The sequence below is a fragment of the Periplaneta americana genome, chromosome 11 (genome assembly GCF_040183065.1).
Source record: "Periplaneta americana isolate PAMFEO1 chromosome 11, P.americana_PAMFEO1_priV1, whole genome shotgun sequence".
NCBI classification, from domain to species: domain Eukaryota; kingdom Metazoa; phylum Arthropoda; class Insecta; order Blattodea; family Blattidae; genus Periplaneta; species Periplaneta americana.
Genome location: NC_091127.1, coordinates 38,982,521 through 38,998,985, shown reverse-complemented (window position 1 = coordinate 38,998,985; position 16,465 = coordinate 38,982,521). Strand labels below are relative to the sequence as shown.

Here is a 16,465-nt window from a genome sequence, read left to right as displayed (position 1 = left end):
TCATCAGCAGTGGCGAAGCTAAGGTGTAAATACTGGGTAGGCTGAAAAATCTGCTTACCTTATACAGTATCTTTTTATACCGCAGATGTTTATCAGCTTTTCTATCACAAAAATTTTTCTGTGACAAGACCCCACAAGAAGACAATGACCACTCATTTTCACCCACAAACACAATACAGGTAAAACAATATAACTTATTTGTCTCAGAGCACCCTGTTAGCCAAGGGTATTTCTCATACCACGAAAATTGAAAATTTCTATTTTGTCTTCCTTCGTCCACTATTTTAATATGTAAATGTAGTGTCGATATTCTATCTTTGTACGCACATTTTGTTTAATACGTCCAACTAAAACAGCTTCTCTTTCAATTCTACAAATAAATAATAATGACCTCAATGTTCTCTCAGTATAAGTCATAAAAAAAAAACCGCACGCACGCACGCACGCACACACACAGAGATATGCACTTTTGATTAAACTAATGCTCAACAACACAGCCCATTCATAGAACATCAATATAGCGTGACATATTAGTGTGATGGTAGGCTACAAGGCTAGCCTCGTTTAGCATGGAGATGTAGCGAATTGATATCCCCTCTCTGGTCGTAGCCATGTCTTTTAGAGGCTTGTGGTTACAAGCCTCATCTCGCACTGAACTCTCAGATCCTGAAATGACTGCCAACAGTGAAGTTAATATATGGAATGATCAGAGTTAAACCAAGTGTTACGATACATCGTTTTTACAAACTTTAAGGCCTAATGTTACTAAGAATAATAAGTCGAATATTTTGGGTAGGCTAAACTTCTAAAGGTTCTTAAGAGCTTCGCCACTGGTTTAAGTTCTCTGATCTTCATTTCATTGGACTTCAACTCCACAGTTTTTTTATTCCAATAACACCTGTTTTGCAACTGCAGCTGTTTTAGCTCCACCGTAGCCAAGATTAAATAAAGATTAAGTGAAGCAGAACAATACGCGAAATTCTGTTACTCTGTAACATTTGAGTCTTTTAAATTCATTACATTTCGTTACTTTTGTTACTGGATCGCTAAATTAGTCACTTTTTTTTTTGTTATTTTCGTTACTTTCATTACCAGAAGACACCGTGACAGTTTGTTCTACTGAAGCACTGCAAAAGTAATGAGGTGTGAGCGTATTTTTATTAGGTAGATATGAAATTAAGCATTATTTTTCAAATACATGACTCACATCTTCCTTGGTGTTGCCATAGAGCATGTCTCCAATGATCATGAAGGCCACTGTCTCATGTGGGTTATTCTCTAGGTGACTCAGAGACTCCAAGATGTGTCTGTGTATGACTGTGTGCATTCTCTTCATATCCAGCTTCTCAGTGCCATTGATAATTGCACCCAGAACCTCATGTAGCCTATCTTTTACCAATTCTATCTTCTCCGTGGGTACATTCTCGAACATGAGGTACAGCATGGACTCTGAATTCTCAGCCAGAGAATATGAAATCTGAAAAAAAATAAATAAAATAACAGCAATTGTTATGAGCAAACAGCATTCAACAGAATTGTAGCCATTTAGGTCTATTTTCCAGGTGGAAGATGAGGGATTCCACCATATACAGAAGGGCTGGGCACCAAGAGCGGATTCTACTCTCTCACAGGGAGCCATATGACTTCTCTTCAACCCCTTTCTTCTCCGCCGAACACTGCGCAGCATTGATGCAGTGACGGATGAATATTACGCATCCCCGTTTAGAGTCTGGATTCGCTGCCAGTACCCAGCCCTGATATACAGTATGGTGAGGTGTTCTGAATAGGAATGATAATGACTCACAGATTGATAAGAAGCCTGGTTCCTGAGGACTTGAATACTGAGTTCACACAATGGACAAAATGAAAGACTGTATCACCAAGGCACCACTTCAAGAATGTTGGAATGGACAATCCCCTCATCCAAAAGAACCGAGGGAAAAACCAATTTTTGTTAATTAAGTCTATTTTATATCATCTCACAAGTGAAAAAAGAAAATACAAAATTAAATATTTCCTATCTGAACCAGCCTCATGGTCTAGTGGTCAGAGCTTCTGGCTATAGTTCATGAGGTCCCGGGTTCGATTCCCGGTTAGAGCACAGGAATTTTTCCTTAAAGGGGATTATTCCTGTGTTCGTCCATGGTCTGGAATTTAGGTTAAGTTTAGATTTAAGACCTCTCCTGGCACTACATTATCATAATCATTATATAATATCATCGGGGTAATGTAACTCCGCCTTCCAGGCGCCCCAACCTCAGAAGTGGGTTACAATTAAGCCACAGCCAGGAGAGAAGACCAGAAATGTCGAAAAGACATCCTGGTGGCATTGGATAAAAAAAAAAATATTTCCTATCTAAACATGAAAGTAATTTAAAAATAGTGTCAGTAATTCAAGCCTAAATGATGCTCCTTATCACCTACTCTGCTGAACATCTACTTGGAGGATTTGGTGAACAACTGTTTTCGAAACATGAGAAGGGTGACAGTAGAGGAAGAGGAATAAATTGCATAAGACTTGAGATGAAGATAAATGCAAACAAGATAAACAAAGCAGTGGAACAAGAGGACAGCATCAAATACTTGGAGTGAATTATAAGTAGTAGTAACATTAACTGCTGTCAAAAAGTCAAAAGAAGGATAGCAATAATAAAAAATGGAATATCTTCTATGGACCTGTGAAAATGAACTAAGAGACTAGTAAATTTGATTGAAGTGAAAGTTGTATTAGAGACTGGAGGATTCTGTTCCAGGATAAAATTTGTTAACTGAATTGCATTTGTAATTGATTGTTTTTAATTTGTCGTGAATATATTAGTTGAATTTTTTTTTGGGGGGCCTTTCCGAAATGGGGTGCACAGCTTATTTTGGGGCGTGGGATATTCGAGAAAATACAGTATATAGTGTAGGCTATACTTCATAGGCTATATGAAAATCACGTACAGCACAGATAATCTAATTATTTCTACTTACTGTTTACCCTTCCTCACAATGAATAGGCCTAGTCTAAGTTTTACTATTTAATGACTAGAATCCAGACAAATTTGCACTGACGCATTTATGTCTTGCGATAGATAATTTCAGTGATAAAATGTAGTGAATTTGCAACTAAAAACAAACGATAGTCCATAACCCATGTATTGGTAGTTAAACTTACTACTTCAAACTAGATGTGCTGTAAAGATTATTGTAAACTTTGAATGTATGGGAGAGATAATGTAACTAGAGCATGTTGTGGTATGATCTTCAAATTAGATTTATGAGTTAAGGGTTGAATATAAAGCTCAACACATCACTAACTTTAAATAAGACATTAATTACCTTGCTGGCATAAGGGTCGTCAATTTCAACAAACTCCTTCTGAAGAGGGCTCACTGAAGTGTCTGTCAGGTACTTCAGTAAGATCAAACACGCACCCATCCTGGGAACAAGTAATAGGAATCATAAATAGATTCAAACTATAGAGATAAGAAAATAATAGTGCTGACAGCAATGGCAGTCTATTATTAGTAAATAGTATTCATGATGATGATGGTGATAATAATCAACATCAACAACAAAATCATAAGTTCTATCATGACTTCCCCTAGCAAGGAGTGAGAGATTGTGTCAAGAGTTCTCTTGTGACAAACAGAAGCTTACATCATCAGGCAGACACGATTAGTAGACTACATAACAAACAGTGCTACTAACAGCCAACAACATCTATATAATGCAGTGGCGGCTGATTGACTGAGGCAAGTGAGGCCGGGCCTCAGTCACTTGGCTTAACAGAAATAAAATTTTGTGGTTTTATATAATGTATTAGTTATTTGAATGAAGCATCCCTGTAGAAGCATTTTAAAACTTTGTGATGTATATAGACCTGTTTTGCAGTAAAATTTACTCCTGAGGCCAGAATCGCTCGTGCCGGGTCTGGCTTGTGATGTATATAGACCTGTTTTGCAGTAAAATTTGTTCCTGAGGCCAGACTCGTTCGTGCCGGGTCTGTCTTCTGAATTTTCTGTATTTTCGCTGGGTTTGAGCTTGCGCTTAAAACATTGTAGCCGAGGCACAATTCGTCCGGCCTCGTGGCCTGGTCAGGTTTCACCCCTCCCATCCATGGGCCGGCCTCAAGGGTAGAGTGGGGTGGGAATAGCAATGGTGACTTGTCTTCCTAAATAGGCCATAAATAACACAAATTCCAGCTCTTTGGCAGGCAGAGACGCACACTATTCTCTCCCCTTATGTCTCAGTTTATGACTTAAGCGAGGGTGTTGTACTATTGTAATTCGTAGTACAGTAGTGAATCTGGGCCAATGTTGTTATGTATTTCGGGAAAATATAAACAGAAACAAATGCAAGAAATAATGCTGGTGTAGTTAATTCACTGTTAGAGTGTCCTTTTTCGAGAAGAAATAATATTGAAAGAAAGGAAGTTTTAAATAAAGAGAGAGACTACTGAGATACCTACGACATCGCTGACAATTTTTCTTACAGATAATCTTAAAACGCGAGTTTCTATTGCATCCTGGTATGGGCAACATTAATGGTTAAGTGGTAATGTGGTGCAAAATAAACTTCTCTGTTGGCCTTGTTCGTTGCTGTCAAGGGAAAAAAATAAAAAAAACCAGAAAGGAGGGGATTTTCAACACATAATATGGGATGCTTCATCACACTGAAACAATCACTGAAACTCACAGCATAACAGCTTATTTGGTGAGTGACATTATTTTTCATCAATAGTAGGCTAATAATAATAGACTAATAATAATAATAATAATAATAATAATAATAATAATAATAATAATAACAATAATAATGATAATAAGACTAATAATAATAATAATAATAATAATAATAATAATAATAATAATAATATAATAACAATAATAATTAATATCATAAACATTTCCTATCGGAGGCACTTAAACTAGTTGCATCTGGCCTCACCGTGGATTTCGATCACCGGCCGCTACTGATATAATGTATCATATCGTACAAAAGATTGTTGATGCTGTATGTTCATATTGAACATATGGGTAACTGTATGGCATATAATACATAAAGTATAAGATTACAAAAGAACAATAATAATTAACAATAACAATAAGAAACTGACAACAGTAAATTCTGCAAATACTCATACAGTGAAACTTCCCAATAGCGGACACTGCCAGGGAAAAATTAAATGCCCGTTATCGAGAAGTGTCTGCTATTTAGAAAATCCTTAGTATGCACAAATACAGTATCGTGTCGTGACTGAAACTTACTAGCCAACCACCCGAAGCCGAATAACCCAACTCTTTTGCAATTTCTAAGGCTTTCTCTCTAATCAAAGTCCCAGATATTTGCTCTAGGACGGCAGAATCATTCATATGTTAAATTGTCAATGGCAAGCCCCTCAGTTTTAGGAAAGCTCTTTTTGTATTCTCATTTGCATTCTCAGTGTATGACTTTAAAATAACATCCTTTTGTTCCAAAATTTCACTAACCTGAGTTTTTCCCACATTAAACTTTGTGGCCAGCTCACAAACACTTAATTTCTCCTTCTTTACAATATCCACTTTCTCTTTTAGTGACAAACGTTTACGTTTTTCTGACATTTTTAATGTGACTGTACTTCCGAACACTCAACTTGACAAATTAAGAAAGTACGGACTGCTCACGTACAGTATCACAACTAACAACTGTGCTGCTTACCTTCAACAAAGTACAAGAACGTTCAAATGCACGATAATGATTGTTGCAAGGAATTCCACTAGAATTCCATTTAATTTACAACCGTCTTTTTCTTTTTTTTTCTTTCACGCTGTCTGTTATTTGGAAGTTTTAATTGTTGTTGGGAGATACATCTGAGTGTCCGCCGCCGTTAATGAGAATGTCCGCTATTTGGAAGAATTTTATCATAAGGGCCAATGTTATTTTGCAGGGGAATTTTAAAATGTCCGCTATTGGGAAGTGTCCGTTAAGGGAAGTTTCACTGTAATATTATGATATTATCATAAAGCACAAAAACTGCTATGAAATATCAGCAATTACCAATGAAAAACCTATTTAAAGTACAGAAGGCAACCCTCTTGGATACAGTACACACTTTAAAGATGAGACAGTGGCTGGTTAATTAAATCCCCATGCCACTGAAAATTCATGGAAAATGAGATGAAGATGACGAACTGAATCACAAGATTCAATAGAAAAATATCTACACAAATTAACTACAATACATTCAAAATATAAATCACGTCAATCTGCAGACAAAATTTAATTCATAACAATGGTATAGAACGTATTCAATTCAAAATATGGTGTGTGTACAATGGTAAAGAACGCATTTAATTCAAAATATAGTGATTTCTTGATAGAAATCTGGTCACCATAAAATATTAACAATACTGTAGTCAAAAGGAGAAAAATATTTCCTATGCACCTTAGTAGCTAATTGATTGAATCATCACAACAACAAACCAAACCTACAGGTATGTAATGTTACGACAGAGTGAGAGCTTACGACGCAGATGAACAACATACGGGTTGGTTACGGTGTGTGGTGTGCACACCTTGATAAATGCACATAACTCATAAACAACGTGTTTGGGAGTATATGTTCCTTAACAAAAAATGATCCTCTCTGCATGGCCTATTATCTGTATCAGTTTGTCGATGGGATCCTGTTACATCCTGTATAAACTGTGCAGCAGGGTTTTAAATTACAAATTTAGGGTGCCACATGTTGGAAAAGGTTGAAAAACGCTGCTCTAGTGCGACTCCATCAGAACCTTAAGATGTGCAAGCTGAATCGACAGATGGCACCACACATTTGAGTTATCTTATCTACAAGACAGTGACAATTTCGACTTCAAATATCATTCCCATTAAAGGAGCGATTGAGCACAATCAACCCTTTAGAGGCTGTGGAACTACTCTTCAGGTCTCTTCTCATAAAGTGCAAAAGGTGTAAAACAGAGGCAACATCAGAGCAACCAATAAGTTCTGTCAGCTGTAAGAAGCTGGTCTAAAGTACATATCATCGTATGAACAGTTTAAGAGGAAAATCTCTTGGATATGGTCTAAGAAGGACAATGACAATCAACAGCGACAACAACAATTATACAATTCTCCACACAACTTAGCCTTTTGGAAGTCACTGTCTCCAATCTATTGATTTTTACCTACTTCTACTCCATGCACATAACAAAAAAAATAAATAAATAAAAAAAAAAATAACGGTGAAAATTTAATGCACTGATCTGTTTGAAATTCAAGTGTAAGAAGTTATTTTTGGATTGGACAGCTAACTCCAATAAGAAATGCAAAACAAACTTTTACCAAAAAAAAATATGGGGCAGGTAGGCCTACTATATTTGAAACAAGAATTATATCCACATAAATACAAAAGATGTGAAGTCCTTGGCATTAGAAACCAATTTCCAAGCATAGTAATATGAATTATCTGTCATTAGAAGCAAATAAGAAAAGAAATATATAGTACTGTACCTATAAAGTTCTTTAACAGCTGATGGTCCACGCCAGGCAATGTACACCATTCCGTTGTCTTCTTCATCACAAGGATATGGAACTCTAAGATCCACACACTCTGTAAGGGGAGGCACTGGAGACTGCCAGGGTCGAGTAAATAGGCCACGGCTACCCTAATCAAAAGAGGTAATTCCAGCGGTGAAGTTGTCAAGTTCACCAGTATACAAGAACAATTATTACTTGTATTTTCATAAAATAGTTGTTTAAAGAGAAAAAAAAAAAAAAACATACGCACACACACACACACACACAAAATATATATACACACATGTCTACTTCATACCTTAGTAACAATTTTGTCCTCCACAGTTGACAATGCATTGAAAACATCATCAGGCTTCACTTGTCCAGCAATTATTAATGTTAAATTCTCTGGCCTGTAGAACTTCTTGTGGTAGTCACGGACCTGAAATTATATTTTGAAGAATGGCAGTCTTATACCAAATGCATGTTCATTTTTACTACCAACATCATAAGAGTCAGTAACAAATATAAATGATAGTTGGGACGAAATTAGACACAGAATAAATATGGGAAATGCCTGTTATTATTCGGTTGAGAAGCTTTTATCATCCAGTCTGCTGTCAAAAAATCTGAAAGTTAGAATTTATAAAACAGTTATATTACCGGTTGTTCTTTATGGTTGTGAAACTTGGACTCTCACTTTGAGAGAGGAACATAGGTTAAGGGTGTTTGAGAATAAGGTACTAAGGAAAATATTTGGGGGTAAGAGGGATGAAGTTACAGGAGAATGGAGAAGGTTACACAACATAGAACTGCACGCATTGTATTCTTCACCTGACATAATTAGGAACATTAAATCCAGACGTTTGAGATGGGCAGGGCATGTAGCACGTATGAGCGAATCGAGCAATGCATATAGAGTTAGTTGGGAGGACGGAGGGAAAAAGACCTTTAGGGAGGCCGAGACATAGATGAGAAGATAATATTAAAATGGATTTGAGGGAGGTGGGATATGATAGAGAATGGATTAATCTTGTTCAGGATAGGGACCGATGGCGGGCTTATGTGAGGGCAGCAATGAACCTCCGGGTTCCTTAAAAGTCAGTAAGTAAGTATATCATAAGAGTGTTTATGCTATGATACATAACTTTCTATTACATAATAATAATAATAATAATAATAATAATAATAATAATAATAATAACAATAGTACATGGCACTGTGATTTTACCCTCTTTGGTGATATTTGGTATTAGTTGGCAACATTGAAGGGACGGCCAAATTAGCCTTTTCGGAACTACTCTTGTGTGATCCTCACTATACATCAATGAATATAACTCTCCTTTCGTATCTGTCACTTACCTTGACATTGTTTGTGCTCTCTCTCAAGTTTTTCATAATACCGCCAGTTTCAGACTTGTAACCACAGACACCAGGGTACATGGCTCTCGTCATAGCGATATATGATCTAGATTCACCCATGTTCTCCCGGCCTTGCATTTCACAGTATACCACGCCTGCGTCCTCCCCTTCCCCAGTCACATGGTGCACTTCTGTGATGAATCCAGAATCCTGTAAACAAGTTCAATGTGAGATAAAATGATACGCAATAATTGCATTACCATAACAGAAACTGAGGCTTAACATTACAACTAGGCAACAATGCTTAAGTGTGAATGGCTCATGTTGTTCTGAGCAGCTAAAAAGCAGCGAGGTTCATGAAGTAAGTTGCATGGAAAGGGGTATACGAGTGGTAAAAAAACAGTAATTACCGTAAAAACCCGGAATCAGCCTTTTTGCAACATCATAATAGGCTATTGTGTGTTTATGTTTCATCTAATAACCAAGTAAAACATCTTGAAATTTGTTACCTTGTCATAAAGACGGAATCTGACTACTGTCAAGTTCATGGTATCTGTGCACAAAATAATGGAACTTACTGTTAATGTTGGGTATAAGATATGGTCCAAATAAATAGGCATCAGTGCAAGAAATCCTTCACTTCCTGCAGTTGTCATCGTGTAACAGGTGTGATCAGTGTCTGAAAAAAGAAACTGAGGTTAACAATGCAAAAATCTATCAATCTTCTTAATGTATCCAGCTGTTTGCTGACAACATAAAGTCCACTATAGTCTATTCAGTTATTTTTCACAAGAAACGAGGGGTATTTTGATCGGTGTTCATTATAGATGCCTGTATGAGAAACGAGAAAGTCGATAATATTGCAAAATAGGCAACATACTTGCAACCACGACCTCTTCAAGTGATATCTCTATCCAATGCTTTTACCTCAGTAAAGTCTCATTTTACAAACCTATGGATTAACAATTGGTTCTCTTCTGACAAAGGAAAAATTTTACAATCTGTACAAAAGAAACCAAATGACCTGGAAATGTACAAAAACTGGCCAGGCATGTTCAAACATTTTTAACAAGAGCCAGAACAGGTCACATTGTCACTCAATTGTACCTACACCGATTTCACATTTCTGATAATCCTATGCAAAAATCTATGTACAGTATAATGAGGTGCCAATCATTCTTTAGGAAGTACCACTACATTCCTTAATATGAAAATTAATTTCAAAATTAGATTTCCTTTCTTTATAGAAAGACAACGACATTTTATGTTAAAAAATTAATTTACTAAGTACCTGAAGGAGATATTCACTTTATAACACTTACTGGTACCATCAAATGGAATGATATCAGATAGTTTTTTATATTTTTTAAGATACCACTTGTGTAATGATTGATAATTTGCGGTTTTTTGTGATAAAATACATTAGTATGTATCTCTAGAATGTGACAATCTACAAGTGATGTGCTTCCCATTGTGGAATCCTGGGAAACGAGAATGCGGATGCTTTAGCAAAGAAGGGCAGCACTGCTACTTACAGACCTGTTACTAAATCTACGTATTACTCTGTGAAAAGATTTATTAAATCTACATACTTAGACTTCAACAAACAAAATTTGGTAACACAATCTCAAGGGAAAAAATGGAACTCTCTGCATAATAATCCACAGTTAATTCCCGATTTACCACAAAAATCGTCTGTAGCTGCATTTAGATTGGCAACAGGCCATAATTGTTTGGCCAAGCATCTGCATAGAATTGGAATATATCAGTCCCCTAACTGCCCATTGTGCAACTCAAACCAAGAAATGGATTCGGAACACCTCAAAATCTGTGCTTCAGTGGCTGACCATGATAATATCTTTGAAAAATATTGGAGTGCAAGAGGTCAAATGACTTTATTGTCAAACGCCTCGCATTAGAAAACAACAACAAGTGATGTGCTGGCGTTCAGAAATGAAAGTAATACAATAATTTCAAAACTGTCTGATGTCACCCCGCAGTCAGGGTGATTTCGGACACATTTTTATGTTTTTAAAAAAATACAGACATTATTGCTGCTTTATTTTAAAAGTTTACAACAAATACAGCCTTAATTACATAAACATACAAGGTTATTAAATGTTACAAAATAAATTAAATAATCAACCTGACAAAAATACTTGCTCAACATGTCTATTACAAACTCTCTGAAGTTTTCCGATACGACAATTTGCCTGTTTTTACAGCGACAACAGCCTTCTTCATATTTCCAGTATTATTATAGCACCTGTGCTTCACACCTAGCTTAGTTTTGTGCCTAAGTGGCATTATGTACTTCGTCCGATAACACCGCTTACTATGCTGGTTTTTTACACAACTGACTCGAAATACAATAAAATTATCTCACTTCATACAAGCAAGAATTGAGATGTTTTGCAAGAAATAGCAGAAACAGATGTTAAATTAATTGGATCTTAATCAACATAGCTGACCAGGTAACAGATATTTCTGATGTAGAGAAGCATTTCCCTGATCTTCTGAAGACAACAATTGAATGGTTCAAAATCTATAAGATTCCAGATGGAAAATCAATTTGCATTTAATAATGAAGCAAAGAATGGAAAGTTTGCTCACCAGTCATTGATGATGTGCATAAATACTGGACGAGTCTGGTTAAAAAAAAAGCAGAAGCGGGTGGCATTTCATGTGCCAATGTGACAAATACAGACAGTCCATTTAAGATAGAGCAAAAAGATGCAGAAGATATCATTGCAAAGAGTCCACAGCCTGGACCAGTGCAACCTTGGAATCCATTGTTGATAAATGGTATTTTCTTAAATTAGAAAAAAAAAGAAGTTCAAATTGTGAAAGTTGGAGTTGGAAGAATGAAGGATGCCAGATGAACATTGCCATTCTTCGTGTTTTGTTATGTTCTTAAATAAATTTTAATGTAAACATGAATAAAGTGTTTCAGGCATAACTTTAATCTGTAATTATGATTTTTGATGTTCTGTGTTTGTTAGTACAGCTGTTGTTTTTGTGTGTTTCATATCATAAAGAATAAACTTCACCAGTTTTATATGAAAGTATTCTTAGAATAGAAATAGCCCAACTGGTTTTTATGGTTTTGTTTTGCCGCTCAACAATGGATATTCTGAGTCACGAAAGAATCAAAAAATGTTCTCACATCTAAGAAAATTAATTCAACAATCATCTGCAAAAAACACAGTAAATTTACATCAAGGAACACTGAAACACAAAAAGCCACTAATTTTCGATATCACCCCATTTGACGGTACTATAAAATCACAAATACATCTTAAAATGTGTTAGGAAAATCTTGAAATTAAGAACAAAAAATTAATTGATACAGTTTGTATTATGCTTAACTTTGTTATAACTGTATTTAATGTGAAAAGTTTTGTACTCGCTAACTAATTACGAATAAATAAATAAGTAAATAATAAACCATGCTACATTTTCTCCAACCAAAATCACCAACAAATCACTAGCTAATTTAAATAATATTGTCAAATATTTAGCTTATTTTAAATAAATATGAAATTACCAGTCCACGCATTTGTCCCAGACGCAAGACATCTGTTGGCCAGCAAGTCAAGCACACCTTTGTAAGGGTAACTTTCACTGCCCAGAAAGATGAGATGTTCCAAGGTGTGAGGTAAGCCATCATCATCATGTGCTTCAGTTGCTGTCAAATCAATTCAAACAGAAATTAAACTATAGGCTACACAAAGAACACTACACTGCCCTACCCAAAGATTATAGCATATGTAAGGTGGTGGGCTCCCACCCAACACCAAAACGTACAATATAACCATGTAACTTAAATAATACTTATTTTCTAATTATAAATTTTACATAGTAAGTAACAAAAAAAAACCCTCATATTTTACATAACCTTATATCGAATTGTGCGCAATCACTAACAGATAATTTTCACAAGTCTGCCATAATGTATAATGATTTAACATATTAGCTGTATTTACTGTGCAGCTATGTAGTATCTCTCGAATTGGTGATATGAAATTATATTTGGCGAGACGAATCTGAGAATTACCATTGGAATTAACTGATACTATCCTTATAGTTGGGGAAAACATCAAATAAACCCTTAACCGGGAATCAACCGAAGCAGGATTTGAACTCAAGTCCAAGCATAGTCTCAAAGGACAATTTGAGCTCACTAACTCCCGTAACTATGCTATAGTTCTGAACATTGAAGACTTATCATGATTATGGATTACTTGCCCTACCCAAGAAGAAAGCTGTCTTTCCTTTGTGTGTCGTGAGGTTTTCGGAACTCTACGATAGGCTACAGATTAATATCCTAAAAACAGCGCCGTAAAGTTGCGAGATAAAGGCCATGAAAGTTTGTAAAATAATAATTCCAGGGATAATACTTGCCTTTCATTGGCTGATTTTATTTTGTTTAAGTAAAAGCAAACTTCTTTGTCCAAGAAAAATAGCCTACCCTTTATTTGCTGATGAAACACATCATTCATTTTAACTCAAAATTTGTCCAGTAATAATATAACGATCTCCTATTGGTCGTGCACCATTTTGCAACATTTGTTAAGCTGGACAAATTCTTTGGTCCAGGGATAATTATTTGGAATGGATTGCAGAGCCATCTTTATTCATCATCGCTTGTTTCCTCTCTTTTGGTTCGGGACTCGATATGGAACAGTTTGCTTACCTATATTTTAGAATTTAGCGACGTTTTGTGTTGATTCTTCTGCCCTGGCGATGGTAGAGACAAAGGGCACACTAAGCAGCCGAAGTATAAAAAACAAAGTGTAGAAATGTTTCGATCTAGCTATAATAATTTCTCTCAAGAAATCATGGAGTATGCCAATATGTTTGTCAGTATTTCACGTAGGCCTAATGAAACAATCACGATTTATAGTAAATCGACGTTATGTAATTTTACCTATCAGAGGCATCAGGCTGTTACCGAAAACGATCTATTTTACGTGATTTTTCTAGAACTAATTGACTTGACATGAATACGAATAAAATCCATCCTTTCTTCGGACACTCACCCTTCTGGCTCTTGATGTCACTCAGTCTTCCCTGAGGTTAAAAATTCCTTTGTTTATTCCAAACAGGCTTGCCATATTGGGTGAAAAGTCGCGGATTGCACTACTTTGAACTCCTGTTTGCAAATAGTTGTAAGCGATTTGTGAAGTTTCGGGCTACTAGAAATAAAATTTTGCCGAGCAAGCTCTGGGCGGATAACTTTTGTCTTCGAAAATCCTATGCCTTTTTCTCTCGCGTTTGTTCAGTAGAGAATTTTTTTTAACTCTGCAAGAGTCTCTCTATCAAGATATACCAACGACATATTGAAATATTTAGGTTTCAATTGTTTTATTATTCTAAAGACCTTAATTAGCACTTTAAAGGACTCACTTTAAATTCTACAAATTCATCAATAAAATTTTAAATAAGCCAATATTTAAATATTAATTATTGTCAAATTAATTTGACTTTATATTTACTCTAATTGTTTTCAAATTTGTAAACTTCGCGTTAATAATTCTGGAATTCTTATGGTCATCCTCATTAGAGGACGGATGAATTTTTTAATCTTTCATTATTTCCGAGGTTTACCATACTGGTTTTTTTTACCGTACGTACTACACTTTCCCGCCTAAATTGTTATTGGTTAGTCTAGTGTGGAATATTAGCGAATTATATTTGTATTTACGTCGTCTGTAGTGTCGATGTTGGGGCGCTTAGAATAATATTACTGAATGACAGTGTTAATTACAGAAAAAGTGACTAAGTTGTTTTTTGTTTTTGCGTGTGATCCAAATGTGTATTATTTTTAATGATAAGTCTCCGGGTGTTTGTAATTCACAAAATATTGCCATGAATAGTAGGCTTCAGTACCGGTACATCATTGAATATTAGGCTACACATTCCGTGCAGTAATATAACGGTAAATTAGCTTCCTGCGATTACCTATAACTGCAATCGAAAAATGGAAGTACAGTAAAAATTCAATAAAAGTATGGTGTGCCACACCGCAATAAAACCTGTTGATAATTTAAACAAACTGTCGAAGTACAGGTTTCTCAAGTGAGAATTTTACAACTCCAACTGTACTGCAATAATTAACAAGCTCATAGTCCCTTATATCCTTTAGGCGCAAGTGGAAGACAAAAATAAGTTTCATTTTCAATAATCATTGATAAGTCGACGGACATTGCATGTATTGAACATATTTGCACCTGTTATAGGTATTACAACAGAAAAAATTAACTTAGGTATTTTTCCAGAAAAGCTATTAATTTATGACTGAAAATAGCCAACAGTTGAATCGGTTTTGTTGAAACAACGTTAGTCATGAAATCCAGACTTAGGCCAACAGGAAACTTAAAAAAAAAAATTGTTGTTTAAGCAAAATTGAAGTATTTTAGTTCTCTGTAGATTCATTATGAATACATAAATCACTTAATTTTAACATCAAACGATATGTTGAACTATAAATATTGCGAAATAAAGACAAACTTGAACATCTCAAAAATTATTGTCAATGACGTTGTTTTAACAAATAGCGATTCATTTAATGAATTTATCAGGAACACGATAGCTTGTAGGAAGCAATAGGGTAAAAGCATTCTGGACCAATATGAAGCACTAAAACTTCATTCTGAATTCATAGTTTGCAATTGTGACAAGTATGTTATGTTTCAAGAGAACTGGTAACATGTACTCTGAGACAGTGTCAATGAGCTGTATTTGACATTTTAAAGCCAACGCTAGCAGATTTAGAAAGAGTAAATAACTAATCTTCTAGATAGAAGGAAGAAATGAGCCATGCCAGAAGTTTAAGAGTTACAAGACTTTACTCTTTCACTTTTCATATGGATACTCATCACAGATCTTGTCAGGCTAAATTTGATGTAAATTACAGAGGCCTATAGGCTTTGTTTCAATATAGCCTATCTCCCAATTGGAAAAGTGGATTTTGGCTATGAATTTACATCCATTCAAGCTAAACTTAAAATGTACATAGGTTTCTGAGCTGAGTGCTCACATTATTCGTAAAAGGTGACTGAGCTTTCTTAAAAAGGTGACTCAGGTGGTGCTGAAACGGATTCCAGAAAATATAACAATTTTGGGTATGATGATAAATTTATTTCCAAGGATCTACTTTAGCCAAACTTGTCCAGGTTTTACTGAGTTTCCCTTATTATAAGATAAGGAGAATTAGAAAATTGGTAGAGAATGATGTTAAGGTATGATTGGAAACCAGTATTCAACGGTGATACACCTACCGAGGGTTGTGCACTCTAGACTGAAGTATCGACAGTGAAAAACTGTATAGGGAAAAAAGTCTTTATTTGCATTGCATTTGTATAGTTTGCCTATCAGCAGTGTAATTGTGGAACGAGTGCTTTTGCGTGTGGCAACAACTAAAACAAATTTGAGGAACCATATGGGTCTTAAAAAACTCTTCAGCTCTACTCTTCGAATAAGAATGAACATGAAGAAAGATCAACAGTGTTGCCGTAAATGCTGCACTTCACATCTGATGGGCTACATTCGTGCAAAATGGACAACAATAATAATAAGATAATCATGAAGAGAACTTCTGCAAGCAGTGCACTTTTAA

The 16,465-nt window shown here is 35.5% G+C and overlaps 1 protein-coding gene across 1 annotated transcript in view; it reads right to left on the bottom strand.

Annotated features, from left to right (window-relative positions):
- The window catches only part of LOC138708951 (uncharacterized protein C05D11.1-like), a 45,678-nt gene that overhangs the window by 19,941 nt on the left and 9,272 nt on the right, over positions 1-16,465 (bottom strand). Inside the window, exons 2-8 of the mRNA XM_069839340.1 lie at positions 12,392-12,532; positions 9,423-9,523; positions 8,845-9,054; positions 7,802-7,924; positions 7,477-7,631; positions 3,322-3,421; positions 1,208-1,477 (exon numbers count right to left, since the gene is read on the bottom strand). Coding sequence (XP_069695441.1) covers positions 1,208-1,477; positions 3,322-3,421; positions 7,477-7,631; positions 7,802-7,924; positions 8,845-9,054; positions 9,423-9,523; positions 12,392-12,532 — 1,100 coding nt within the window. The remainder of the gene's footprint in view (positions 1-1,207; positions 1,478-3,321; positions 3,422-7,476; positions 7,632-7,801; positions 7,925-8,844; positions 9,055-9,422; positions 9,524-12,391; positions 12,533-16,465) is intronic.